The sequence below is a fragment of the Mirounga angustirostris genome, unplaced genomic scaffold (assembly GCF_029215605.1).
Source record: "Mirounga angustirostris isolate CCGP_5_RB_7025 unplaced genomic scaffold, mMirAng1.0.hap1 SCAF_5, whole genome shotgun sequence".
Taxonomy (NCBI): Eukaryota; Metazoa; Chordata; class Mammalia; order Carnivora; family Phocidae; genus Mirounga; species Mirounga angustirostris.
Genome location: NW_026991713.1, coordinates 123,909,122 through 123,935,918, shown reverse-complemented (window position 1 = coordinate 123,935,918; position 26,797 = coordinate 123,909,122). Strand labels below are relative to the sequence as shown.

The following is a 26,797-nucleotide window of genomic DNA, read 5'->3' as shown; positions in this document are numbered from 1 at the left end:
GGGTAGAGCCTTCAGAATCCATCTGATTTCAAGGATATGATCTGATCTTAATGATTTGCAGATTAATTTTCTGGGATTTTTTTTTTAAAGATTTTATTTATTTATTTATTTGACAGAGAGAGACATAGCGAGAGAGGGAACACAAGCAGGGGGAGTAGGAGAGGGAGAAGCAGGCTTCCCCGTGGATCAGGGAGCCCAATGTGGGGCTCGATCCCAGGGTCCTGGGATCACAACCTGAGCTGAAGGCAGATGCTTAACGACTGAGCCACCCAGGCGCCCCAATTTTCTGGGATATTTTGTGGGCTAGCACAAGCTAGAGCAATCACAGATGAAACCAGAGAAGAAGATCAGATAATAAAAAGACCAAGAAATGTGAAATTCTCCTGAGAATAAAGGAAAAAGAAAGAAGACAAAGCAGGGCGACCCCAAGAAAGGAGAAAGTTCTCAAAAGCTGCAGATGCTCCTGTATTAGGGTGAAGAGTGTCCCCCAGAAATCACATCCACCTGGAATCTGTGAATGTGACCATATTTGGATACAGGGTCTTTGCAGATGTTACCAAGTTAAGATGAGGTCACACTGAATTAGAGTGGGACTGATCCAATATAATAGGTGTCCTCACAGGAAGAAGGCAATCTGGACACAGGAGGAGGAAGGCCACCGATGATGGAGACAGAGATTGGAATTATGCTTCTAGAAGCCAAAGAAAGCCAAGGATTGCCATCAACCAGCAGTAGCTAGAAGAAGTAAGGAAGGATTCTTCCCTAGAGCCTTTGGAGGAATGGCCCTGCTGACACCTGGAATTTGGACTTTAGCCTTCGGAACTTTGAAAATAAATTTCTGTTGTTTTAATCCTCCCAGTTTGTGGTATTTTGTTACAGAAGCCTTAGGGAAGCTAATGTACCCCCATTCTTTTCTTGACAGACAGGGTGGCCAAACTTGAAGACAGACACAAAACTATAGCCACTTTGAGTGTAATATCTGAAGGAGTTGGGGTGTGTAAGCTCTCCCTACTCCTTCTTGTGTTAATTACTTCCTATTTATCACACTGAGATTGAGATAATGGTTGGTTAAGGATAAGGTTAGAAGATAGAGAAAGTTGGTTTCAGTCTCTTTGGGCTGCTATAACAAAATGCCACAGACTGAGTAGCTTATACACATCAGGAATTTATTTCTCAAAGTTCTGGAGGCTGGAGGACCGAGCTCAGGGTGCCCACATGATTGGTGAAGACCTTCTTCTGGGTCGCAGACCTCATGTGGCAGAGGGATCTCTTGGGCCTCTTTTTTTAAGGGCCTAATCCCAGAGCCCTCATCACCTTATCACCTCCCAAATGCCCCACCTCCTAATACCATCACCTTTGGGGTTAGGTTCAACACATGAGTTTTGGGGAGACACAAACATTCAGACTCAGCAAAGTCGACTGTTGAGAAAGCTACAGACAGACTTAGGGTCGGTAGCACAATAGGAGAAACACAAACTCAAGAAATAAGGATAAGGATTTTTAGCACTGAGTAACCAGTAAGGGTTTAAACAGTTTTCTCTTCCATGAGGACCTCATCTCAGGCCCAGACTTTCAGAAAATCACTTGTCTGACTGATTTGCATACAGCAATGGATATGGAGTAGAGTTGTCTCTTTTTAATGGTAGTGGCAAAAAAAGAGAGAAAGAATAAGGCCATACCATGAAGTTAATGACTTGGAAAATAGAGGTGAGGAGCTCAAAATCGATTCTGTCCATAGTTATAAAATGACTTTTAAATGACTATATGTCATAGAAATATTCAAAATTAAGATTATCATAGCTATCTGACTCTCCAAGATATCCTGAAGCTGACTATTGAAGTATTTCACCTTAGTACACCACTAAAGAGAAATGAACCCAATGGAGCCATATTTGGGAACTTTTCACATTGTATAAATTTTAATTTCCTGTATATGAAAGGATAACAATCTTTCATTTTGACCCAGAGAAGTATAGCCAATCGCATCGTCTTTTCATTTTGATTAACTATGTCCTTTCTCTTCTTCATCTACTCATTCTGGCCAAATTAAACAATGGTTCCTCAGTAGCAATTTTTTGCTTATAATTCAGAGGTCAATCAATCACTCAATCTCTTTCTCTTATGCATTTTTAAAATTATCTAAGAGTTCTGAACAAAACAGATGAAAATAGTATAAAAATATCTTCCAAGGAAATGAAATGAGACCAAGGCAACTCAACTAATTTCCCCCAAAAAATGCATGCCTAGTCCTGCCTAAGGCTACTAATAGCTCCTTTATGAAATCCCCCAAATAGGCAAAGACTGAGGAAATGTGTTCTCTTGATGCAATTTCCAAGGTCAACACTCATACTTCTATTTAAAAATATGCATTCTAATCCTGCTTTCTTTTGATTTAATTGTTTTGGCCTGCAGTATTCTTACAGGGAAAGGCTCATGAACCTCCCCTCATGGCTCTGCAGCATGCCCCACCACCGTTCCCTTCTCTCTCCTTCCCCAACTCCCAACATTTCCTCCACAGCCAGGGTGTTCCATATCAACAAATGGACAGATGTGGGAGGGATATGACCTTGTCAACGGTCATATCCTCTAACCATCCAAGCTCTGTCCAAGCCTGAGACACAGGATCATTTTCTGTAATGATATCAGGGGTGAAGGCCACTTACAGGGCAAAGGCTGCAGGCATCCAGCCTGTGAGGTCATTTCCTTGGAGAGGGACAAATGTTTCTGGGGCAGAGCTCCTAAATTAACCCCATTGAGTGCTGCACTCTGTCCCCTATTGCTGACTTCCAGTCAAGCCAATCTATTTTGGGAGTGGCTGTCCTTTCACTCTTCACTGTAATAAAACTCCTGTAAACTAGTTTGGGTAACTAAATCATGATAACAGATTAGATGACCTCTGTGGTCTATCCTAGCTCACAAGTTTAGGATTCCATCAACCCTAGGTAGTAACTCCCAAAGAGGAGCACTTTATAAATGAGTAACAGAGCAGATACTGTGTTGAAGGACAAATAACATCAGCTATTTTGAACTAGTCATTTGCTAAGTAATGTGCTTCCCCCCATTATTGCTACCTGAACCTGAAGAAAGGAGGAATTGTGTAATTCAGTGGGGAGACCTTGGAACCAGAATATTATTTACTTGGGAAAGACTGCATATGTTCATTTTCAAACATTCCTATCCTCAATGGGAATTTAATTACAAAATCACCTACTATAAACTCCGACCATCTCTGCATTGCAATATAGCTTAATTTCTTTTGCAATGAATAGTTGTGAGGAAAACGCACTTGCTTTTAGGCAGAGTGCAGCTCTTTAAAACAGAGGCTTTGGAGTTCTATACCACACCTTGGTTTTGTGTCCTGATTCTAAAACTCTCTGGATTTGTGAGTTTGGGGAGGTTATTTAACTTCTCTAAGACTCCTTCCTCAGTGTTCTTATCTGTAATGTGGGGATGATGATGCTTACTTCAGCACATTATTGGACAAAACATGAGACAATATTTAAAGCACTAACCAAAGGGCTCAACACACAGCAAGTATCACTTTTTTAAAATGATAATATCAACATTTTCAAAATAACATCAAACATTTTTTAAATAATTCTTTGGCCCAGTGATAATAAATGAGATATCAAATTACTTAATGCACCAACCATTTAAATTGTATTTTCATTTTCATTTCATTTCATTCACTCTTTATATGACAGTTTATCACAATATCTTAAAATAAATTTAAAGTTACATTTAAGTACTAAAATCTCTATCATGTAGCTTGTAAATAGTCTGTAGGTATAATGAGGAGAAAAAAAAATCAGGGACAAATGTATGAATGTCATTACTTATATAGAGAATGTGAAATTCTACTAAATCTTCTAGAATGTACTTACTATCCTACCTCAGAGATTCACTCTTTGTTATGTGAGTCAATGACATGGAAGGCTGGCACTCATTTCTCTGAATACAAAGGGGCACATAAAGAAATCAAGTCCTTGGATAAATAATGCCACAGAAAAATATGGCAATATATAAGTGAATGCTCAAAAAGAGAAACCTCTGGGGACAAGAATTAATGTTCTACCCTGAACATTGTGTTTGCTCTGCATTGGTTTAGTCATTTTGGGCTGCCACAAAATTTGAAACTATGAAAAAAAAAAGTGTGGTTTCTTTTTTTCATGTTGTATGGAAGAGTGTGGAATCCCCTGGAAAGTACGTGCAATATCTCTCAGGGATATTGTTGCTAGGGAACAAGAACACAAACAGAAGATTCAAGAAAGCCCTTCATTTGGCCCAAATCTCAAGGACTATTACAAATTGTGCAATATATGATTTGAGAAAGTCATAGCTGCTTGGGAGTTGTTTTTTTTTTTTTTTTTTTCCTTTTTATAACTGTTTCAAAGAGGAGCAATGGAAATAGAACTCAAACTTTTTCAAATAGTAGCAACATGGGAATTGGGATGTAAGACTCCTAAAAGGCCCTCACTTGGTTGCAAGAGTTAGAGCCAACATTAAATGAAGGTCAACTGTGTGTATGTGTATTTTCGGTTGTCAAGGAGGCAAATTATGTCAGGATTTACCTTTCCCACTCATTCTGAAAGGTCTGCATATGTTTAATGCTGCCTCTGATTACTAGGACCTCGCTGGAAAGGTTCTGAAGACAATGCAAAAAGAGGTGCATGATTTTCTTAGTAAATTATTATCTCAATCTTACAAAAGTGAGTTAATTTATAAACAGATTGTTTAAAATTAGCATCTTCCATTAAGAGCTTCTTTGCAAAAAAGATATAAGTGAGAATTTGCCATAAATAAAAATCAGACACAGTATCACAATGTAGAAATCTATGCTTTGGTTCTACAGGAAACTGTGTTCATTCAGTCTCATGCTTAAAGGTTTGCTGTGAGTATCACAAAGACGAAAGTTCAAAATATCAAACAGGCTGAAGAGGCCAGGATAGGCAGGATAGGATATAACATGTGTAAATGTGAAAGAAAGCCTAGTCAGTGTTTAGGGAAATAACTTTGAGCTTAAACACAACTAATGTTTCCTAAAAACTTCTCTTTTACTTAAATTTCTATCCAAATGGGACAGGATTTCTTTATCTTATATCCCACCCTAAAGAATAAAACAATCACAGGAGTCCATGTTTTTACGCATTTATCTTCACCAAGAGATTGCTTACCGACTTACTGAACAGAAGGCACCTTCTTGATTGTCAAGGAGGCTACTTTAAAGGCAGACTAGGACAGGTGTTTTAACACTTCTCTCTCTGCGACATTTTATCTATCACCGCCCAGCAGGAAGTGACTATGAACGCAATTCGTCACCAGCAAGAGAAGGGCCTCTGTCTGACATGAGAACCAGAAGGGGTGATTCACATCCCAGCCTGGTGAGCGTGCCCTGGATCTTTGCTGACCACAATTCATAAAATCACTTTCACGGTGAACATCCTACATCCAGATTGTTGTGAATTTTTGCATCATGCAGAGGCAAGGCTCAGGACAGACAACAGGAAATAAAATCCAAATTCTTGCAATGGTTCTGACCAATTGATCTCTGACAACCTGTCCTGCTTCAACTCCCTCATTCCCTGGAGCTCAGTGTTTCCCAACTGTTTGGTCATTATTGCCTTTCTAGGGAAACTTCCTAGATATATTTTCCCAAGTTCTCTTCCATGGGATGTTAACATTACACATATACTATATGTTATGTATGATACATATCTGTGCTTTATCCATTAAATACAAGATTTTTTTTTTCACTCTCCCAAGAACCAATTTTCATGCCCTTGGGGTTGACATTAAGAACATGTGCTCCAGCTGAAATCCTTGCCCATTACAAAATTTTGGTGGTATATCCCAAGCCTCCCTGCTTCTACTTAGAAATGCCTCCCTCTCCTAGATATTTGTCTGACTGATCAATTCTCGTTCACTCTTTAAAACTCAGCTCAAGGGGCACCTGGGTGGCTCAGTTGGTTGGGCAACTGCCTTCGGCTCAGGTCATGATCCTGGAGTCCCTGGATCGAGTCCCGCATCAGGCTCCCTGCTCGGCAGGCAGTCTGCTTCGCCCTCTGACCCTCCCCCCTCTCATGTGCTCTCTCTCATTCTCTCTCTCTCAAATAAATAAATAAAATCTTTTAAAAAAAATAAAAAAATAAAAAAATAAAAAAATAAAACTCAGCTCAAGTATCAAAGCTGTCTGGAGAGACTCTCAAAGTCCCTCAGGCTATCCTCCATCTCCTCTGCTCCCACAGCATCATGGATTATGGACTTATTTCTACAGTTGGTTTATTTGTCTGTCTCCATTAGACTAACTCCCTATTAGACTAACTCCCTAAAGTCAAGGATGCTGTCTCTTTCTCTGTTATGGGCTGAGTTGTTTCTGCTAAAATTCATATATTGATGCCCTAAGCCCCAGTACCTAGAATGTGACTGTATTTGGACATAGGGCCATTATAGAGGTGATTACATCAAAATGAGGCCCCTAGGGTGGGCCCGTAATCCAATCTGACTGGTGCCCTTTTACGAAGAGGAAATTGGGATATGTGAAGACACCAGGATGTGTGCTCACAGAGAAAAGGTCATGTGAGGACATACAGCAGGGAGGCTACTGTCTGCAAGCAACCAGAGAGGCCTCAGGAGAAACGAAACCTGCTGAAACCTTGATCTTGGACTTCAGGCCTCCAGAACAGTGAGAAATAAATTTCCGTTGTTTAAGCCACCCAGTCTGCTGCATGTTCTTATGGCTACTTGAGCAAACTAATACACTCTCTATACTCTCAACAACAAGCCCAGAACCTGGTAGTGGAAAAATAAATATGCTGGTTGGTTGGCTGGTAGGTTGAACAAATGAAAAATACGTTCTTGATAAATTCCTGCTTCCAGAGGCTACATGCAGTCACTATAACATGATGCACAATTGCAAACGATCTGTTCTGTGGAGAGCAGGCCCAGACCGCCCCAAAGGGCCAAGTTTATTCACCCTCACCCCGGAAGAGGGATGAGCCAGCATTCGCATATAAGGCAAATGGATAATGTTATTACAAAAGATAAAACCTTTGTCCTCAAAGGGTGAACCTCTCAGAAACCCCAGCACATATACTCTGAGTCACAAAAGGAATAGAAATTACCAATGAGAAGGAATTCCCCTGAAAGACCAAAAGTAAACAAAGACAATTGAGAAGACCATGTGAGGGAAAGAGAAGTAGACGGAAGGTCTAAAAGAAACATTGCTGACCTCATGGAGGTTCTTTGCCAGGGCTCTAAAATTATATTTTTTTAAAAGCCCTTTCATATGGTGCTACATGTCTGTAAGTACTCAAGAGGGGACTGGCTCATGTTCAAACCAAGCCAGCCATGGAGAAGGGGAGCCATGTTCTCCCCAGCTGATTCCCCTCAAGGCTTGAGAAATCTCGTTAACAGCTAAAAAGAAGGCAAAATGGAACCAGCCCCCATTCAAGAGGCTGATGTCATCTATCTCACCAAAGAAAAGGCCACACTTTCCTTTGTGAAAACCCAGGGTGACATCACCTCCCGATCACATGCCACTTAGCCCTTCCCTGGCTATTCCCAGCTCAGGGGTGCTCTCCCTTTGCAAATGTCACTCTTTCACTCACAAAGCTCCTTGACCTTGTTTGTATGCTGGATCCCACTGCCTATAAAAGAGGGCCTCTGGGAGGGACGGCCAGAAGAGGCAAGGGGTGTGCACAGCCAACCGGGAGGGAGGCCTCTATTCACACAGCTTGCAGAGAGTTCTCTATTCCCTTCAGCAACCCAGATGGAGGCCCCCAAGGCTGAATTCAGCCCCTGGACAATGCTGTCAACACTGAATACTGTGAACCCTTTAGCCAGGCAGGGCAACTGTGGCCATTTCTTTCTTTCCAGAGTGGGATTCTCTTTGATGGTTTGCATAAAGGCGAGGCAGTGCGGTTTAATCTCACATCTACAGAGCCTCTTTAAAAATGGGCCCACAAAATAAAGCCTGATTGTACATCCATGTTCTCAAAGCAAATAGAAGATTTGTGCAGTTGACAAAGAAGCACATTTTGAAAACAGGCTTATTTATTAATTGGCAAAATAAATGAAGTGTGGGGCGGGGGGCGGGGGTGTGGATTCTCCCTCAGCAGCAATGCTCAGGAAATGATACCAGTGTAGATTCTGAATTCTCAGTGAAGAGCTTCTTGGAGTTCTTACTGCACAGTTTGGAAAAGAGCTAGGGGGCGGGGGATGAGCACCTTAAATTAGATATCTCGAATGAAAAGAGGCTTTTCAGGTTTAAAGGCGCTTCCTTCCGGCCAGGGAAAGAAAAGCAGCCTCAGTGCTAGAGTCAGGCTGGGTGTCCTGGGCCCTGGCCTGGAGGGTCTGTGCACAGATGAGCTTCTTGAAATACCTTCACCTACACATGTGCACAAACACGTGTACTCAACAGTATGCCTACTATACTGTCACACGGAGACCAGTTGTTTAATGTGTTTTGGATTTTGTCTTTGCTTGTTTTGTATTTATTTACATTTTGTGTTTTAGTTTGTATTTTGAATCCCGCCACATGGCATGTGGCTTCAGTGCTTTAAAGTCCTACTAGAACTGCTCTCCCTGAAATCTCAAGGGTTTAGGGGAAAGAGGGGGTGTGGCCCCTATCCCTGCCTGAGCCCCTAACTGTGAGTGACCTGAGTGACCAGAACGCTCCGGCTACAGCTCAGCTCGTGACCTTGGACCCCAGCCACACTGGGTTTGGGGTGCCTCATACTTACCCTGCTGTCTCCAACCACAGGGACCTTCTTCTACCGGAAATCCTTTTCCTTCTCCTATTTGCCTATGTAATTCCTGCCTATTCCTAGATTTTAGTTCAAAGGTCCTATTCTCATGCAGGACTTCTCTGACCTCATGTCTAGATCAAATTCCCTTTTATGAGCTCCCATGGTCCTTATCACACTTCTGACTTTATGTTGACTTGTGAGCATATTGCTTGGTGGCTATTTCTCAAAGACACCCAGCGGAGCTCTATAAAACCAGGAACCAGACCTGTGGGTGGGAGTCATACCCTGGCCCCAGCCCTAGCACAGTATCCAGCCCGAAACAATTCCTCAGTATCTGTGGAATGAACACATGGGTGACTATGAAATCAGATTTATGTCTTCGGTCCATCTCTGCTGGGTAAGAAGTGGGAGAGCCTCTCCTATCAAAGACCTCTTCTCTGACCCTAGTCTTTTCTGTTGGCCCCACTCCCCAGACTACCTCAAATTAAAGATCAAGTCAAAATGCAGAGTAGAAACTCTGTGTACATGAAGCACTGCATAACTGTAGTATATGATAGTTAATTTTGCACAGATCTACACCACTAACAATCCCCTTCCAGAAGGTTCTTCCCAAGTGTAATTTATATATAGTGGGCAGCACAGAGTTAAAAAAAAGTTCTGGTCCCATTTGGCAAAATTTTGTTTTACAACTCTGATTCCAAGCTTAGCAAGTTGTCAGCAATTGGGAGAAAGTTGTGAAATAGTAAACAGGAAAAGAGAATAGACAGAGAGTGTCTTTGACTCTCCCAAAGAAAGACAGATTCCAAATAGAACTGGTAGAAAAAAATTTTCCTAAAACAAACTCAGAGCTTTCAGCAGAGGATTCAGCCACGTCTAGCATGTTGGTTGAAAGAATCTAGTGATACAGTAATCCAGTCTAGCCAATAATGACCATAAAATCATACTCCTTAGTGTGGCCTTGCAGGTAGGATAGCTAGAACAACCTGGAAGGGAGAGGAAGGAACCCACCGAGAAGAAAGGTATTAACCAGCAACAGCAAAATCACTGCTCCTAAAACCCTCCATCCTAAACACATGGCAGAATTACTTAGGGAGATTTTTTTAATTAGCCATTGTCAAGGTCCCACCGAGGACGAACTGAATCCTATCTCTGAAGGCTGAACCCGATACATGGGTTCTCTTTACAACTCCCATGAAATTCCAATGTGTATCTAGGGCTGGGGACCTCTTCCCTAGGCCCTGAATCTCCACCTCCTGGTTAGCATTTCTTCCTTTCCATCCTTCTGTCTCGCGTGAAAGTTTTCCTCCCCTTTGGATCTTTCGGAAGCAATAAAGTTCTTTCTTACAGAAGCCCCAGCTCGTATCCTCCTGACATCAAAAGATTGAGGATATTATTCTGCTCTTAGTACAGTGCGCCCCTGGAGCACCTTAGAAGCTTTCTCTAGTCTCCAGAGATGCTGTCTTTCTACTATTTTATGTCTTCAGCCTTAACATCTGCTCTCGCCTTGCTCCTCCAAGTGTGGTCTACAGAGTAGCACCATCAGCAGTCCCTGGGAGCTTTTTAGAAATTCATTTAGGATTCATGGGCCTCACCTCAGGCCCCTGTATCAGACTCTGTATTTTAACATGCAGTGATTCACATGCATGTGAAAGTCTGAGAAACGCTGTTCTGGAAAATATCCGCAGCCCTTGAAAATCTGGGTCATTTCTCAAGGTGTTCCTGTGTCTTCTAGGTTTTTTTGCACTCTTCTCTGGTTGCCTTAGAATCACGCCATCTCTGAATCACAGAATACTAGAGATGGGCTGTATTATACAGATAAATCAATCCAGTCCCTTCACTTAACAAGTCAATAAATTTACATTTCAAGGTTAAATCCACCCCCTCAGTGAAGAGAACAGGCCAGAACTCCCACAGGCTTAATTATCATAGCTCATTCACTTTGCGAATTCCTAATCTGTATTTCAAGCTATAAGTAGCTCTGTGGATTACCACTGAATATTTTTAAATACTGAAGGCCCCATACTTGTATTTTAACAGAAATACACCCAGTCTCCAGCTCATGTTAACAGAACATCTAACACTCTTAAGTATACAGTAAGGGTATTCACTTCTGTACAGTGCTAAGATTCATATAATAAAAGGACTATGATTTTAACAATCCTCAAGAGTCAACCACAATCCACATTTATGTGTGCTCGCCTTGGGCTCACCCCTGATTCGGACAGTAGGGCCACAGTAGGATAACATTTAGCTATCTGTGTGTGATAATATTCCAATTCCACTTCTCTTTCAAATTGACTGAAACAGACCAGCGAGTCCTAAGACCTTGGTTGAGAACTCCTACGATAATAGTCACAAGGACTGTATTTGTTAGGTGTGGATCCCTCTAGGAGAGTGGTTCTCAAACTTGAATCACCAGGGAGACTAGTTAAGATGTGGATTATCAGGTTTCCATAGGTCTGGGAGGGGGCCCCAGAATGTGCACTTCCCTCACAAGTTCCGGGTGATGTTGATACTGCTCTTGGGTGACGTATTTTGAGAACCACTGCTCTGGGGCCTCCTCTCATTAGACTGGGCCACATGAGGTCAATCTCCAAGTTCCGGAACTCTCATTAAACATGAATGCTCATCCTCAGAGGAATGATTATCTCTACGTGCTTTCTGAACCACCAGTTCATAGGTGGGTGCTGACATGCCCCAACTCTGTTTGGCAGGTACAACACACGCCCCGGCTGAGTGTGAGTTCTCTACTCCTGTCCCCCTCTCAGCCCAGTGCCCCCCCTTCTCTCTCAGAGTGACTTCCATCCTTGCCCTTTTATCCTTTTATCCCTCCCACCCCCCACCATTCCTTCTCTGCTATGTCAGAATAAGCCTTGAATCTCATTCCACTCCACTCCCCCTGGGAGACTCTAATGCCATCTAGCTTGCCACACCCAGCTGTAGGTTTTACCCCACTAGAAACTTCACTCTGCTCCTTGGCAATTTATTGTTCTCTTTGGCAATTTATTGTTGCGAAGATGTCAGCAGCTATTCACGGCCCATCCTCTCTTAACCCTACCCGGATTAGCTCTCCCAGAGCCACCAATGACCGAGGAAACGGTCCAAGGCCTAGCACCAGCTTACTGCCCCTGTTCCAGTATTCATAGGCGGGATTGGTTCCAAAGAGAGAATTGGGAAAGGAATAATTCTTAGTCAAACAGCAACTATCAAATACAACGAAGATCAGCACGGGGCTTACCGTGAATGAACCACTGCATCTGAAATCCTTTCTCATGGTGACTGACCCCATCGGTGTAGAACAGCACTTGAAGCTTGGAGCCTGTGGTGCTCCCTGCGGGTGGCATATCTGCTCCACAGTAGCGTCCAATCCGCCGGGGGCCGTCATGGAGCTGAAATCAAGGAGAAACTTCCCAATGTGAGAGACTTCACATGGCTTGTCACATGGAAAAAAGCAGAGTCTGCTCATGTAGCAAAAGCTGCTTCTTGGCTGAAAGGTTGAGGGTAAATCTGCTGAGATGGTTTGAGCACAGGAGGCTTCACATAGCATTAAAAATAGACAAATATATAGAGAGAGTTTTACGGGTGATTCCTAAGCCCAATAAAGCTGGAAACCCAAGTATTAATGTTTGGTTTTAGGTCAGCCTAGTAAGTTCCCTCGAAAGTGTAAATCCAGGCACAGAATAAGGAAATGGTGGCCCGGATGAGATGTGTTCACACATTAATGACACATGAGAGATGTCCAGTGAATATCAGTCTTATAGTTGTAAGATGTACAAATTTTTAAATAAATACTAACTATAAAAATTTGGACATTTTAGAAAGCTATGTAAAAGGTAAATACGAAAATTAATCCCACTGAAGATAACCACTCTTAATATTTTGTTAATACCAGAACTTTCTCTTACCAACATTTTTTTTTCGTTTGCTTATATATGTACATATACACACATGTGTCCAGGTGTATATGTGTGTGTATAAATTCAGGCTACACATTTAATTGTGTTCCCAGTTTTTCTCTAAGTATGTCACTCAATAGTCTATGTAAACATTTTTAATGGTGGCGTAAAATGCTACTAATACTGTGTTGTAGTTCATTGAGGACATTTCCAATTTTTTTGCCAATATGAGTATTTGTTTGATATTTTAAATGTCCCTCAGGAAAGATTCCTGTAAGGGGAATGAATCAGAGAGTATCATCTTTTATGGCTCTTGATATATATCATTAAATCTCTTACCAGAAAGTTTATACCAATGTACCCCCCACTAGTATTTTACTGAAATGGTTCTTACAGGGGACCTTGGCAATCACGACTGCTATTATTTTTAAAGCTGGTGCTGATAGGAAAAATTTTTTGGTTTTATAATTGTCTTAATTTATGTTACTTTGAGGTTGAAGGTTTTTCATGCTTACTAGGCATTTATATTTCTTCCCCTGGAACTTTTCTGCTGAGGTCTTTGCCCACTTTCCCACTAAACTATTTGTACATCCTGTCATGTACCCTTTATCTGCCTCATTAATTTCATCAGATACATACCTCTAAGCTAAAAAAAAAAATAATAGGCTTCTCTGCCATATCTCTCCAATCAAGAAATAATGATAGTTGAGAAAGATTGGCTCCTCGTTACTCAAGCTATTGTATTTTCTTTTAATCCACTAATGTCTACATTGCTGTCTACTTTGTTCTAGTTACCCTTGGAATGAACAGTCCATCACAACAAAATTGAAAATATTCAATTGTAGACTTATGGATTTCCTTGATTATTCTCTTATAGAGTATACATATGTAAGAGTATGTGTGAGTTCATGTGTTTGCATGTGTCTGTAGGTAAATGTATAATCTGGTTTTAATACATTCCAAATTGATGAAATTATTATTATTTTAAAAATCTATTCATTTAATTTGAGAGAGAGAGAGAGTGCGTGTGAATAGGGGGGGTAGAGGGAGAGACAGAGGAGAGAAGCAGACTCCCCGCTGAGAGCTGGACCCAGGGCTGGATCCCTGGATCCCAGGATGCTGAGATAATGACCTGAGCCAAAATCAAGAGTGAGACACTTAATGGACCAAGCCACCCAGGTGCCCCAACCAAATTGTTTTTATTTACTGAAATATTATGATATAAAATAATGTTTTAAACATATTGGTTGAAGCATGGAAAAAAACTTTATCATCAAATTCTACAAAGCACCCTCACGGAGCCTTCCCTAATCCCTACAGCCAGTCATAAATTAGTTTTCCTTTGAAACCCCTCCACTTTTTACTTGTGCTTCTTTGTAGAAATGGTCACATTCCTTTGTATTCTAGTTACAGGCATGTGTGTCTTATCTCCCCTACTGATTATGAGTTTCCTTAGAGGCTGGACCACCTCTCCCAGTCTCCTCTGCCTCATAAGTCAAGGGCAGATTCCCAGTACATCTTCAATGAATGAACACAATGGTTTCCCCTAAACTGCATTTATTTCTATGGGAATTAATCTGCACTATTACTTGAATCCTGCATAGTTAGATACATATTAAGGTCTTACAGTCCTAAATTTCAGCATGTTCCTTGTAGGCAACAAAGAGTCTGGATCCTTTGTGGCTGCTCTGTAGAAGGGGGTCAGGGATCAGGCAGGGCCTTGTTCAAGGTCATAATAAATTACAGATTTCTAAATCTTGGCCTGTCTCATTGAGTTCTCAAAACTAGTTGCTCATCAGGTATCCATGTTTGTGATATTTGGGGGAAGTTCAGCAGAGAAAGTGGGAAATTCAGAAGTCCGTTATATAACTCACCCTTAGGTAGTAAACCTCAGCGTTTTAAGCGAATGAATAAAGAGGAAGTTTATTTTTCAGGATTATCACTTCAGCTTCCTTTTGATTTTTTACTACTACTGCTGCTTTGATGAGGTATATTTATTAGCAAGTGTCTGTCTAGATAGTTGACAGAAGCCATAATGAGGCAGCAAAAATGAGGGAAAGGACAAAGCAACACAGAAAGAAAACGGGACAACAAAAAAATCCTTCCCTTCTGATGGCAGGTCCCCCCATCTCAGGCAGGGTGTGGACGTGGGGGAGGAGGGCCATGCTGCACTCTGTTTACTCCTAAATTACTGCATCGCCTTAGGATATTTATCCTAGCTTCAGAGTTTTGTTTTGTTTTGTTTTTTATTAACTCCAGTGCACCAATTCCAATTCAAAACTAATTAATACAAAAATAAACATACTGTTCCCAAGCAGAAGTATAATAAGCAAGAAACATTCTACTATTTTCCACTCCAGAAGGCTCATTCTTAACTTTGGGTTGTAGTTCAGTGACCAAAACTTTAATTATTTCATCTTTATGCAACAAAACACAAGGTAAGATTTCTCTATAACCATAATTGCTCTAAGCTCGATGGATCTTCTGAAACGGTTGTAGTGACATTTTGAGGAACTGTCTTCTAGATTCTACACAAGGTCATAAGCAGTACAGTATTTTTGCTTCCCCAGCTCAGGGAGGTTAAGAAACCTGACATTTTCACATAACTTGGAGGGGATTTTTTTTTTCTTCCTTCCGGATAGGATTACCTCATTGAAGGAGAGCCCCTGAATCCCAGTCTTTCTTAAATAACACATTGTGAATGGGATGGGGGGGGTGGGGCGGGGGCAAAGGGAGCGGGTTTGGGGGGCACACTGATGAATGACAATTAGTCTCTTTTAGCCTTTGGAGGGGAGAGAGTGATGCATTGAAATAAACATCAAATAGACATTGATGAAAATGTTTAAATATGTCAAATAAATGAATTAATTAATTAGTGTAGAACAAAACCTCTACACAAAAACACCTCAACCCCCAATTTTATGTCCTTCTAAAGTTTACACTTAATTAAATTAGGCTTTTTTGTTTGTTTGTATTCACACAGATGGCTAACGTCACCTCTACAATTCGCTCCCGCGTAAATTTACCACACAAAAAGGAACAGTCATTTTTCAAAGTACACAAATACTGGTTGCCATGGAAACCAGTAGGCCCCTGCTACTCCTGAGCCTGTTGTCAGAGCAGAATGCTAACCACAGGACGCTCCAGCTGTGACTCAGGGCGACTGCTGGCAAGCATGCTGACTTGGTCCTGCTACGGGTATGATTTCCCCTGCTTTTAGAAAGCCTAAAGATCCACTCGGTCCAAACAATACTCGAGCTTGGAAAACAGTCCACAAAAGGAAACTAGCAGAAATTAAGAAAAAGAAAAATCGAGACTCTCACTTTAAATATGCAGATCTAATTTGTACAACTGTATTGAGAGGTGGTTTTTTGTTAAATATTTGAAATGCTGCATCCACCTTCTGGTTGGCCATTAAATGTATCTTTGAATGTAAATATGTTGTATACATACAACCTCCTGTGTAGAATCTTTTCAGTTATTCTCTTAAGGAGACTATTCATTTAGGACTGATGTGGTTTAGGTCTCCCTACCCCCCATTTCACCCTGAAATATCTCAACTACTCTTCGGACACTCAAAGAGGAAGGAAATCTCTTGCCTAAGCCACATTTACCAATTTCTATCTACTTCCTTTGCCTGGGTTTGATAATTTGGCACACACATAGTTTATGAGGCCATTAGTGACTTCAGACTTCAGGTGCAATATGAAAGGATCCGTGGATCCCTTCTAACTATTAAGAACCATACGTACAAGGCAGAAGATATAAAACTGAGGATACATCACTGACAGAGAGAGGTGAATTTTTCTAAGAGTAAAGGTTCTGTAGGTACTTTACGAATCACTGAAACTCAAGCCTGGAGGAACCCAGAGTCAGCTAATGTGTACTTCAACTTGTTCCCTCTATGGGAATCAACTTTATGAACTGCAAGAACTCTCAGAACAGCAATGTGCTTTTCAAGGTCTTCTTTGCTGCTCAATTGTTTTTATGATTTTGAAAATTTATGACTTTAATGAATGAAATAATTAATTGTTTCATATATATGAGAATGGGATGTATAGATGACTTCTTTTCTACACCCATTTTGGAACTGCAGTAACAACCAGAATTCCACCCTTTCTATTTTAGATGAGCATCTAATTCATACTTATTCTAATTCATACTTTTTCTTATTTCCTTGAAATTTTTCTGATATAAAACTTCTTTATAGTGGATGACTAATTTTAAGAATTAAATATAGTCCAAATAGAGAAATAAAATCAAGAGTCTCTTTGGGATGATATTATTAAAATACAGAGAAACTTTGGGAAAAAATTTTTTGGCCCATTTTCTATTATAAATCTTTAAAAACTTAAAACAAGTTATCCTTTGGAGTTTAACATGTATTGAAATAATTCGCCTGCCATGAGGGAGAATTCTAGGTGTAGCAGAGAAACTCCTAATATTTATAGAGAACTAAAATTCTAGTCAGTGTAAAGAACATAGTTAAAATTTCTGAGAACTATACTCAATGAGTTTATAGATTAGCTTTGCAAAGTCACCGTCACTAACAGATTATATTCAACTGCAAGCAGGAAAGTAATTTCCCTATAAGAGCATACTAAGAGTATATTAATTTTGATCAGGTTATAGGTATACAGTCCAGTCTAGCTCTAAACTTTGCTTAGAATATAATATCGTGAAAATTACTTCCTTTTTCTAGCTAAAATTTCTTTATAAATTTGGCACCATAATAGTACTTATCTCATAAGTACTATTGTAAACAGCAAATGAGACAGACCACGTAATAGGTTGAGTGTGAGACCTGGCATATGGAATGTGCTTAAATTGTTATTTTAACTCTTGGTCAGAGGCAAAGGGAACCAACATTTTTTTCCAAAGAAACCATTCTAGAAATAGCTTTGAGAGAAAAATATGATGGGTATAGAGAACTTGAGCTGACTCACATAAGACATTTCACAGAAATCATCCCTGGCAGACCAGACAGGGAAGCAGTGAATCAATGAATCACTTGTGAGGAGACGGACGGCCCTTGCTTGCAGCATGTTGCTATGACAACGGGGTTCTGTGTGGACACTGAGGCCATTGCCCATGTGCGGGGCGCATAGCCCAGAGCAAACCGTACTGTGGGGAAGAGCGTAAGCATGGTGTGCCTGTTGGGGTGGAGGGAGATGGTGGATCATAACAGGATGGTGGCAAAAAGAACATTAGGAAATCAGTCAAGGCTTCCCTGGGGAGCTGGAGAAGGGAGGGACAAATGGTAGGGAAAGTGGCTCTGCACGTGTTTCTTCTTGTTGCTGCTTCCTCACCCATGGCTGTCCAGCCAGCCTGCAGCTCTAGCTGCATCGCCACTGGCCCTCCAAAGGGTGGGAGCTGGTGAATTCTTGGGGCATTTCTTCAGAATTTCCCCCATCCCCCCCCCAAAAAAAAACAACTATAACGGGACCTTTGAGAACTGCCTCATGAAAGCAGTTATTAGGAATGTTGATGCCAAAGTGTACACACATATCTCCTGGATAAAACTGGAACTTTCAGCTTTTACTTTAAATTTGAAGGTCTTCGAAATGTTCCTGTAACAACAGTAGAAATTGCCAAACAAGATTCATAGAGTAGGGTAAAAGTCTCCCATCGTGGGTGAGAAAAGCCTAAGGGGGTAAAAACTTAATGCAATTGTGGAGGGTAAATTAGGCAGATGTTAAAGATGAAAGCTAATAGACAGAGCGTCGTAGACTCTGGTTGGCTCCTCGATGGCCCCAGGAGGCAGGGTCCTCCATCAGACACGTGGCTGTGCACAGGGCTCTCTGATACACAGGCACACATCTTCCCCCATGGCACAGGAAAAGCCATGCTGCCACGTGCTGACAAGGTGGGGCAGGAAATATGAAATACCCATCTAAAATTAAACAATTACTCATAACGCTGGGCTTTGCATGACAGCAAGAAATCCATCGAAGACCTCATTCTGAGTTATTCTGTGTCACTCTGAATTAGATGTCTGTCTCACACACAGATGAGATGGCGTCCTTACCATGTGGCAGGTTGCTGCTATTCCCTTTTAATAGTGCACTGACATTTTTATTTCTGCTTTCTGTATATTTCTCATGTTAGAAGCCACAAAGCCTGGTTTGTTTTTTTCACCTTTTAAATCATTGTTTAATCACGGATGTGTGCAAAGATTTAACTACAAGAATGTTTATCTCAGCATTGTTTATAATAGTGGAAATTTGACAAAGATTCTAAATGTTCCACATGAATAAGTGGCCATATTGGGAATGGTGGAATGTGCCATTTTGTAAATGATGTGGCTTTATAAATAACTTGGAAAATTATTCACAAGCTATTGTTACCTGAAAAAAAGTCATTATAGGACAGTCTGTATAGAATGATCCCCTTTGAATATTAAAATAAAATATATAAGCCTTGACTATAGGAAATAAATACCACCAAAAATTATTAGTAGGGATGTCATTTAGGCTATTTTTATTTTATCTAGGTTTTTCTATATTTTCCAAATGTCCTGCAATGACTATGTATTCCTGTGTGATCAGATAAGTTTATTTTTTCAAGCATTATCTTTGGGGACCTATTGACACAGCAATGTAGATATGCGTTGGTAATGCTTTTCCATTCTCAGAATTCCATCCCCTTTTAGGTTCTCAGCTACCCAGCTGGTCTACTAAAAATATTATACTGTCTATCTCCATAGTCTTTTATACATATCTCAAGATTATATGTGAAAATTAGTCCATTAAAATGTTATTATATAAGGTAATCTCCTTCTGCATTAATTTAAAACCATATTTTGTCCCTAATCCTTCCTTTTTTTTTTATCATAAGTAGGTTTTGATTATTAATTAGACTAATTCTCTATTTTAAAAGAATTCCTTCAGATGCTCAGGGACTAAAGACTTCTCACAAACTAAGTTCTAATAGTCGCTGATGGAGCCCTAAATGCCTAATTGCCTCCCTAGTGGTAAGTAAGCTGCACTGAAAGCCAAGCCTACTCTCCCGTGGGAACATGAGCATTTAATTCCAAGAACCACAGTGTTCCCTCTGCCAACTATATGGCCACAGCAAAATACTAAGCATCTTTAAAAAATTATTCTGCCTCCTAAAAGCCTCACCATCTGCTAGAGGTGGACTCAGAAACAGGGAGAAATCTGCTTCACAGAACGACAGGAATTCATAAAACCTGGAGCCGGAAGGACCTAGGGTACTGCCATGCAGACTCTTCCCCAAGTGAGGGAAGAAGTGGGGGAAAGCCTATTAAATAAATAGTAAATGTAAGTACTGAAGGGTCAACACAGCATTTTTTTTTTCCTAATTCTGAAATGTTGCAGTTGGAAATCTTTACTAATTTAAAAAGGAGACAATCAAGATAATTAACCCAAATGCACAACAGTGATTCCTAATTTTAAAACTTAGCATTCTGAGCTCTGCGTTCTTATTCAAGCCACGTGCCTGTTAGTTGCCAGAAGGGACCCTCCATGCACTTGCTGACTCCGGCTGCCCTGAGGAGAGAGCGAGGTGAGGACCACCAGGGAAGGAAGTGAGGAGAGAGAGCAATTTCAAGTTTTGAGCCTCTGATGTGATTTCTACTGTCTTCAGGGTAGGGTAGAAGCTATCTGTAGGTCTGATTATCATTCATCCTCATTCTGTTCTTCATGTTTGAGAGACTGGAGAGAGGGGAAACACACAGAGTTTCTTTTGAATCCAAGAGCAAAGGCTATCTTTTGAAGGCTACTGTGTCTGCCTCATTAACTGCAGCAAATTAATGCAATCACATGAAAATTCTTCATTGCAAGGGATGGTCAGGAAAGATCGGCGTTTCCTTTTGAGGAAAGGGATTTTGATTACACTGAGATAAATATCTCTCCTTTTAATTTTTTATGATTAAAAAAACACTCTACTTGGGCAACCCTGGAGTATTAAATTTCTTATAAAATGCTTCTTGTTACTCTTAATGCTAATATGAAGTATTTGGCTTAATTAATCAATAGATACACTTCATTCTAAACTTTTGAATCCAGATCATGATTAACTACAATCCTAGACTCATATCTGGTATGGAGACATAAACTCAATTGTTTGGTGTATTGTTGTCCCTTTCTAGGAGTGTTTCTGGATAGCAGTTGTTCTCAGAATTAAAATAGCTTATCTCTGAATTCTAAGCAAAATGGCAGGCGTCCTAGAAGCAAAGCAGGAAGCATGACTCATCTGTCCGGGGAAGTGTTTAAGGAGGTGCCATATGATGAAAGTCAGCTCAGACCCTTTGCTGCTAAGACGTAAAATCTCATCTGCTTTTCTCCAACTGGCAAATGGGATTTTAACCACCATGCTTCTTAGATTCAGATATAGAATCCCGATGGCTTTGGTTGTATGAAATCTGAGATGCCAAGGGATGGAAGCCCTGCTTTCATTACCTGGGGCCAATCTATGTTCATCACAACTGGAAAAGCTGTTTTGGAAACTATAGCTCTCCATTGACTGCAAAATATTTTAGAGAGCAAAAATTAATCCATCAAATTGTGTTTATATTGAAATAATCATAAGTAATGTTTATGAGCACTTAATAAATAATATTTATTAGCTGAATACTATTCTAAGCCCTTCATATGTGTTACCTAATTTTAAAATTCCTAGCAGCTCTATACAACAGGTACCATTGTTACCCCATTTTAGAGTTCTGGAAACTGAGGAATGTAGAAGTTTAGTAATCAAACCCCTCAAGAATAATTTCTTCATTGTTTCCTTCATTGATAATTCTATTTTTAAAATAGGACTTGTTAAATTCAAGGATGCAATAAAGTCCTTATTCTCCGTAATAATGGAGAAAAAAATAACTTCTAAATTATAATGATCATATGCAAAACTCCTGTTAGTCAATGGAATCAATATATTCTTCATTATATTTAACAGAGCTTCGAGTGAAGTAAGTGACTAAAATGTTAGCTTTATCATTTATTCTTGTCAAATGCATCAATGAAGCAGGCTGCAGACAGAAGACAAGAGGGAAATTAGATGTCTTAAGAAATGAACCATTAGGGGACGCCTGGGTGGCTCAGTTGGTTAAGCAGCTGCCTTCAGCTCAGGTCATGATCCCAGGGTCCTGGGATCAAGTCCTGCATGGGGCTCCCTGCTAAGCAGGGAACCTGCTTCTCCCTCTGCCTGCCACTCCTCCTGCTTGTGATCTTTCTCTCTCTCTCTGACAAATAAATAAATAAAATCTTTAAAAAAAAAAAGAAATGAACCATTCGGGGCACCCGGATGGTGCGGTCAGTTGGGTGTCCCAACTCTTGGTTTTGGCTTGGCTTGTGATCTCAGGGTCATGGGATCGAGCCCTGCGTAGAGCTCTGCACTGGGCGTGGAGTCTGCCTGAGATTCTCCCGCTCCCTCTCTCTCTGCCCCTCCCCCCACTCCCTCTCAAAAAGAGAAAATGAACCATTAATTATATCTCAGCTTTTTCTTCACCACCCGACCACCCCTACACCCAGCTAATCGTTAGTCCACTTCTGCTGATTTTACCTCCTAAGTGCTCTTGAATCCCCAGCATGTGAGGAACTGGTGTCTCTCTAACCTGGACCATAGCAACCCCCTTACTGGATCTCCACCGTTACCTTGACCTCCCTTCAATTTTCTCCTGAAGCCAGAGTTTTTAAAGGTGCCAATCTGAGCATGCCATTTCCCCGCTCACACTCCTGAAAGATCTCTTGCTGCTCTAAGGGCGGTCCCTGAAACTCCTCACACACCCTCAGTGCTGTGCTATGCTTGCAGACTCCAGCCTGCCCGGCAGCCCCACGCTGGGCCGCGGCCACCCTGGACTTCCCGCGGTTCTGACAAGGATTTTCTCCTCCAGTGGACTCAAGCCAGGCTCCTCTGAACCTTCTTCCTGACTACGCCTCGACCTTTGCCGATAAAAAACGCAGACTCTCAGCACACATGATTTCATCCACTCACTCCCCCCCTTACCCAAATTAAAAGACTTAAACACTAACATAGTTTCTAACAAGGTCACACCTCTAGGAAGACCCTGGCCCCCGTTAAAGTGCCTGCCTGAGAAAGCTCAACGCTGCCAAGAGAATTTACGGTTTGTTCCAGCCAATACCTGAGGATAGACCCCTGACCCCCCCTTTCCTAGAGCATTTACTAAGAAAGGTTTACAATCCTGAATCCTTCCTTTGTCCCTTTGAGATGTATGTGTGTCTCCTACAACTCAGGAGTGCCTTTCTCTAGGATCTGAGAAGCATGCCTTTGAAATGGAATCATCAGGAAAGATAGGACGCTGGTCTCCCAGTCTGTGTGGGAGGGTAGAATCCCAGCTTCCATCACTGCTGGCCTCACCACACTGACACTTTTGGTCATTTCTCACTTCCCTGACTGCTCCAGCTGCTGGTCCCCTCCCGACGCCCTCATTCTCCCTTTAAAATGTCCAGTCACCTCTGTACAAACTGAAATGGAGTGCAGTTCATGCTGGATCCTACTGCAGGAGTGTTTTACTGATTAAGATCTATCTTCACCACTTTACTAGTGTCCAGCTTTATCTGTGACAGTTCCTCGACCACAACTTCCCTTGGTGAAACTTTCAGCTTCCTTTGAACTTGTTAAGTTACTCTTCCTCAGGGAAGCCTTCTCTGACCCACAGATGAGCTCGGTCCTCCCATTTCACGTCTTTGGATAACCCAATAATATTCCCTGATAGCACTTAACACAGCTTGTAATTAAATTTGTATTGTGTGCTAAATTGATTACCATCTGTCTCCTCAGTGAAGACAAGGAAAACTGATGCGAAAACAGTTATATTTCCACAGTCTACGTGTCTAAGATGTATTTGGATGACCAAATGAATGGATACATGAATGAACAATGCATATTTAGGATAGTAACAGCTTGAGGAAATACCACAGCAAAAACTAAACAAAACACTGTACCCTGTTTAACTGTGTTTAATTCAGCATTTCTCAAAACTTATTAGAATTTAGTTCTCTTTATTTGTGAAACATCTATCAACATTTGTGGCAGAGAGAGTTATGTGGTTTCCCCAAGTCGACTTCCCCTTTGTCTGGGTTCCTGAATCACCATGTGGAAGGCAAGGAACACCAACATTGGTCTCTAATATGATTGAGAAATATATCAAGCATCTGAGAATTTGAGTCCTGCATAACAACAACAGCTCAAGTTACCTTAACTAATCGCAATATCACACGGGCCTGATGGAAAATGTTGCTCAGGCTGCAGACTAGGAGAACACGAGTGCAGGACTGGAAGCCTCTGTTTTGGTCCATTCTTTCATTTGAAATGCATGATTTTGTAATTGGAAGAGGACATGGGAGTGTAATAAATAATGAAATAAACATCTGGTGGACAAGATGACATCAGAAGGAGGATTTGGCAAGAGATAAAATGAATCTTACGAAGACTGGAGGGAAATGCATTTGACAGAAGTCACTGGCGTCATGAAGAGAAAAGCTTGTAAAGCGGAAGGCCTAGAAAGGTATACAGAACGGACTGGAAGATGATAGTGGCCAAGGTGCCAACTAAAGATGGGGGGAGAAAGTTGAGAATCCCAACACAAAAATCACAAAGTAAATCTGATATTTTTACATAATGAGATAAACATCATGACTGTGTCACCAGGCCTTGGTGGGACAAAGACATGATTCACCTGCAGCAATGGAAAAGTGAGACTCATAGAAAAGGAAATCTTTACTAGCACTCAAAGGTACATATTACGAAGACACATATTAAAATAGTTATGACTTCCCAGGAGAGAGCTTTGAAGAGAGGGTAAAACGTGCTGTCAGAGTAGAAGTGGGCTGCAGACAGTGGTCTCAAGTGGGGCCCAAGGGCTTGCGGGGACTCTCTCTACTGAGATTCCTAGAGACTTTGATTGAGTACATCTGGGCTGAGGTCTAGGAATATGTTTTTCTAACAAGATCTCCAGGTGACTCTGGAATGCAGCCAGTTATGGGGCTTCATCCTCCCCCATCGGCTTCTTCCTCAGTAGAGACTACAGTTTTTTACAAAGGAAATATGTCGACACTAGTGCAGCCCAAAGAGACACGTGGGGGTGGCAAAGGGGAAATAATTTCAACCATCTGGACATCTCTCATATGTCTAAATGGAAAAAAAAGCATGGCATTTGATAAATTCTTCAAATGCTCTCCTCTCTCAAAAAGAAAAGAAAACAGTGAAAAGAAGTACTAGTCTGGACTAATTCTGGACAGCAAAGAAGTGATTGTTATTGCAGAACAAAACATTAGGAGACAGTGATCAATGTCCCTAGAGCCTGCGATACTGGACATTCCAGTCATGGGCCTAAGGTTTTAGGGAGTCAGACTTCAAAAGGAGATATGAGCCCCTGGACCAAAACAATTAACAATTAAAGAAAAGAGAGAAGCAATAGAGAAAAGAAAGAAAATTCAAGAAACATGACAAATTCTAATAAAATTAAATTCTGTCCAGAAAAGCTAGGAATAACTTTGGGGGCAATAAAAGGGGAAACCTCTGAAGAAATCAAGTAAGAAGGAACCATGGGGCTATATAAAAACTTTCTGACCATTTTATGAGCACACACACAAATTAGGTAAACTCTGGGAAATAGCACAGTTAGAAAAAAAAATGTCTATTTTTTTAAGCTATGATTAGGGCAAATGAAAGATCAAAATATGGACACTTGCAGAAGAGAGCATAATGTGATAAAGGGAAAATAGAAACATGCCTAGAATTTTGAAACTAGAAGAGACATCGAAATCCAACTTACAAAATCAAGACAGGCAATTCTTTTAAATCAATTTTTGGGGCTTAAGTGAATTATATCCTACAGTACTGAAAGGTACAGTCCCTACAGAACAAATTGTGTAATCTTGCTGAATTCATGAATGTTGAAGAAAGGTTTTAGCATGCCAGCAGACCATACTCAAAGATTCTGCCTCTGCCCCCACACACCATCTATGAGCAATGCTGGCCAGAGGCTGGACTTCAGTGCTCCTGGCCAGAGCCAGTCATACTGCCCAGAGGAGCATCTATCCATAAGTGGGCTAGATCCATGCCTTTACTGTCAGGCTCAAACGGATGAGCCCCCTGTGCTGGGAATTTGTGGCCAAGGGAGGCCTCATTTGTTGCAAGAGCTTGGGGCAAATGGTCACGTGGAGTCATGGCGGGGTGGGGGGTGGGGTATATGAAAGCTAAAATGGTGAGGCTGTAGAAATGCAGAGAGAGATAGGAATGGCATATACACATGCAGGGAGAAGCCACTAAGTGCCTTTGTTCCTGCCTTTTCCCAACTTTTTAGTTTATTGTGCGTGTCATGAGGCTTCTTACTTTCCTCAGAGTAGAGCCCTTTCACAAAACTAATGGTTTAGTTTGAGTGTGTACCTGCAACCAAGAGTATAAAGCACAACACTGAAAAGTAAGAGGACAGCCAGAAGGCTCAAGGGAAGATGTTTCAACTTCCAAACTCTAGGAAAGCTTTGTTCTGGAATCTCACAGGTGAATAAGATTGACAGTCATTTTTGGAAAAATTCTATGTTGAACACTAAAAATAATTTGTCACAATGTAGCAAAGAAAAGGGTGATTATAATAATAAATGACCACTACTTATCTATGAAGAAGTATGCTATAATAACATGGACAGTGACAGTATCACTATATCCAACGGCTCATGGACACTCCCTCATGTCACCTCTGAGGAAGACAGAGACTTGTGAGTATATACATAGAGGATGTGTGGTGTCATGGCTAAAAGCATTGGCCCAGTGCCACAGGGCCTGGTAAAAAGCCTGGCTTTGACACCTCTAATGTTTGTGACTGGCGACAACTTGTATTTGCCTCAACTGTCTCACCTGTCAAATGGGGTAATATTTCTTACATTACAGGGTTGCTGTAACAATTACCTAGCAAATAATAAGTGCTCAATAAAGATCAGCTATTATTATTGCCAAGATGTTTGAATAGTGCTATCCCCGAAGTCTTCAATAATAGATCATTTTAGGGGTAGCTGGGTGGCTTAGTCAGTTGGCCGTCTGACTTGATTTTGGCTCAAGTCATGATCTCAGGGTCCTGGGATGGAGCCCTGTGTCAGGCTCCACGCTCAGCGGGGAATCTGCCTAAGGATTTTCTCTCTCCTTCTCCCTCTGCCCCTCCCCTTGCTTAAA

General features: G+C 41.1%; 1 protein-coding gene across 1 annotated transcript in view; it reads right to left on the bottom strand.

Annotated features, from left to right (window-relative positions):
- The window catches only part of CUBN (cubilin), a 264,463-nt gene that overhangs the window by 156,181 nt on the left and 81,485 nt on the right, over window positions 1-26,797 (bottom strand). The window contains exon 28 of the mRNA XM_045874338.3: window positions 11,986-12,136. Within this exon, the coding sequence (XP_045730294.1) occupies window positions 11,986-12,136 (151 nt within the window). The remainder of the gene's footprint in view (window positions 1-11,985; window positions 12,137-26,797) is intronic.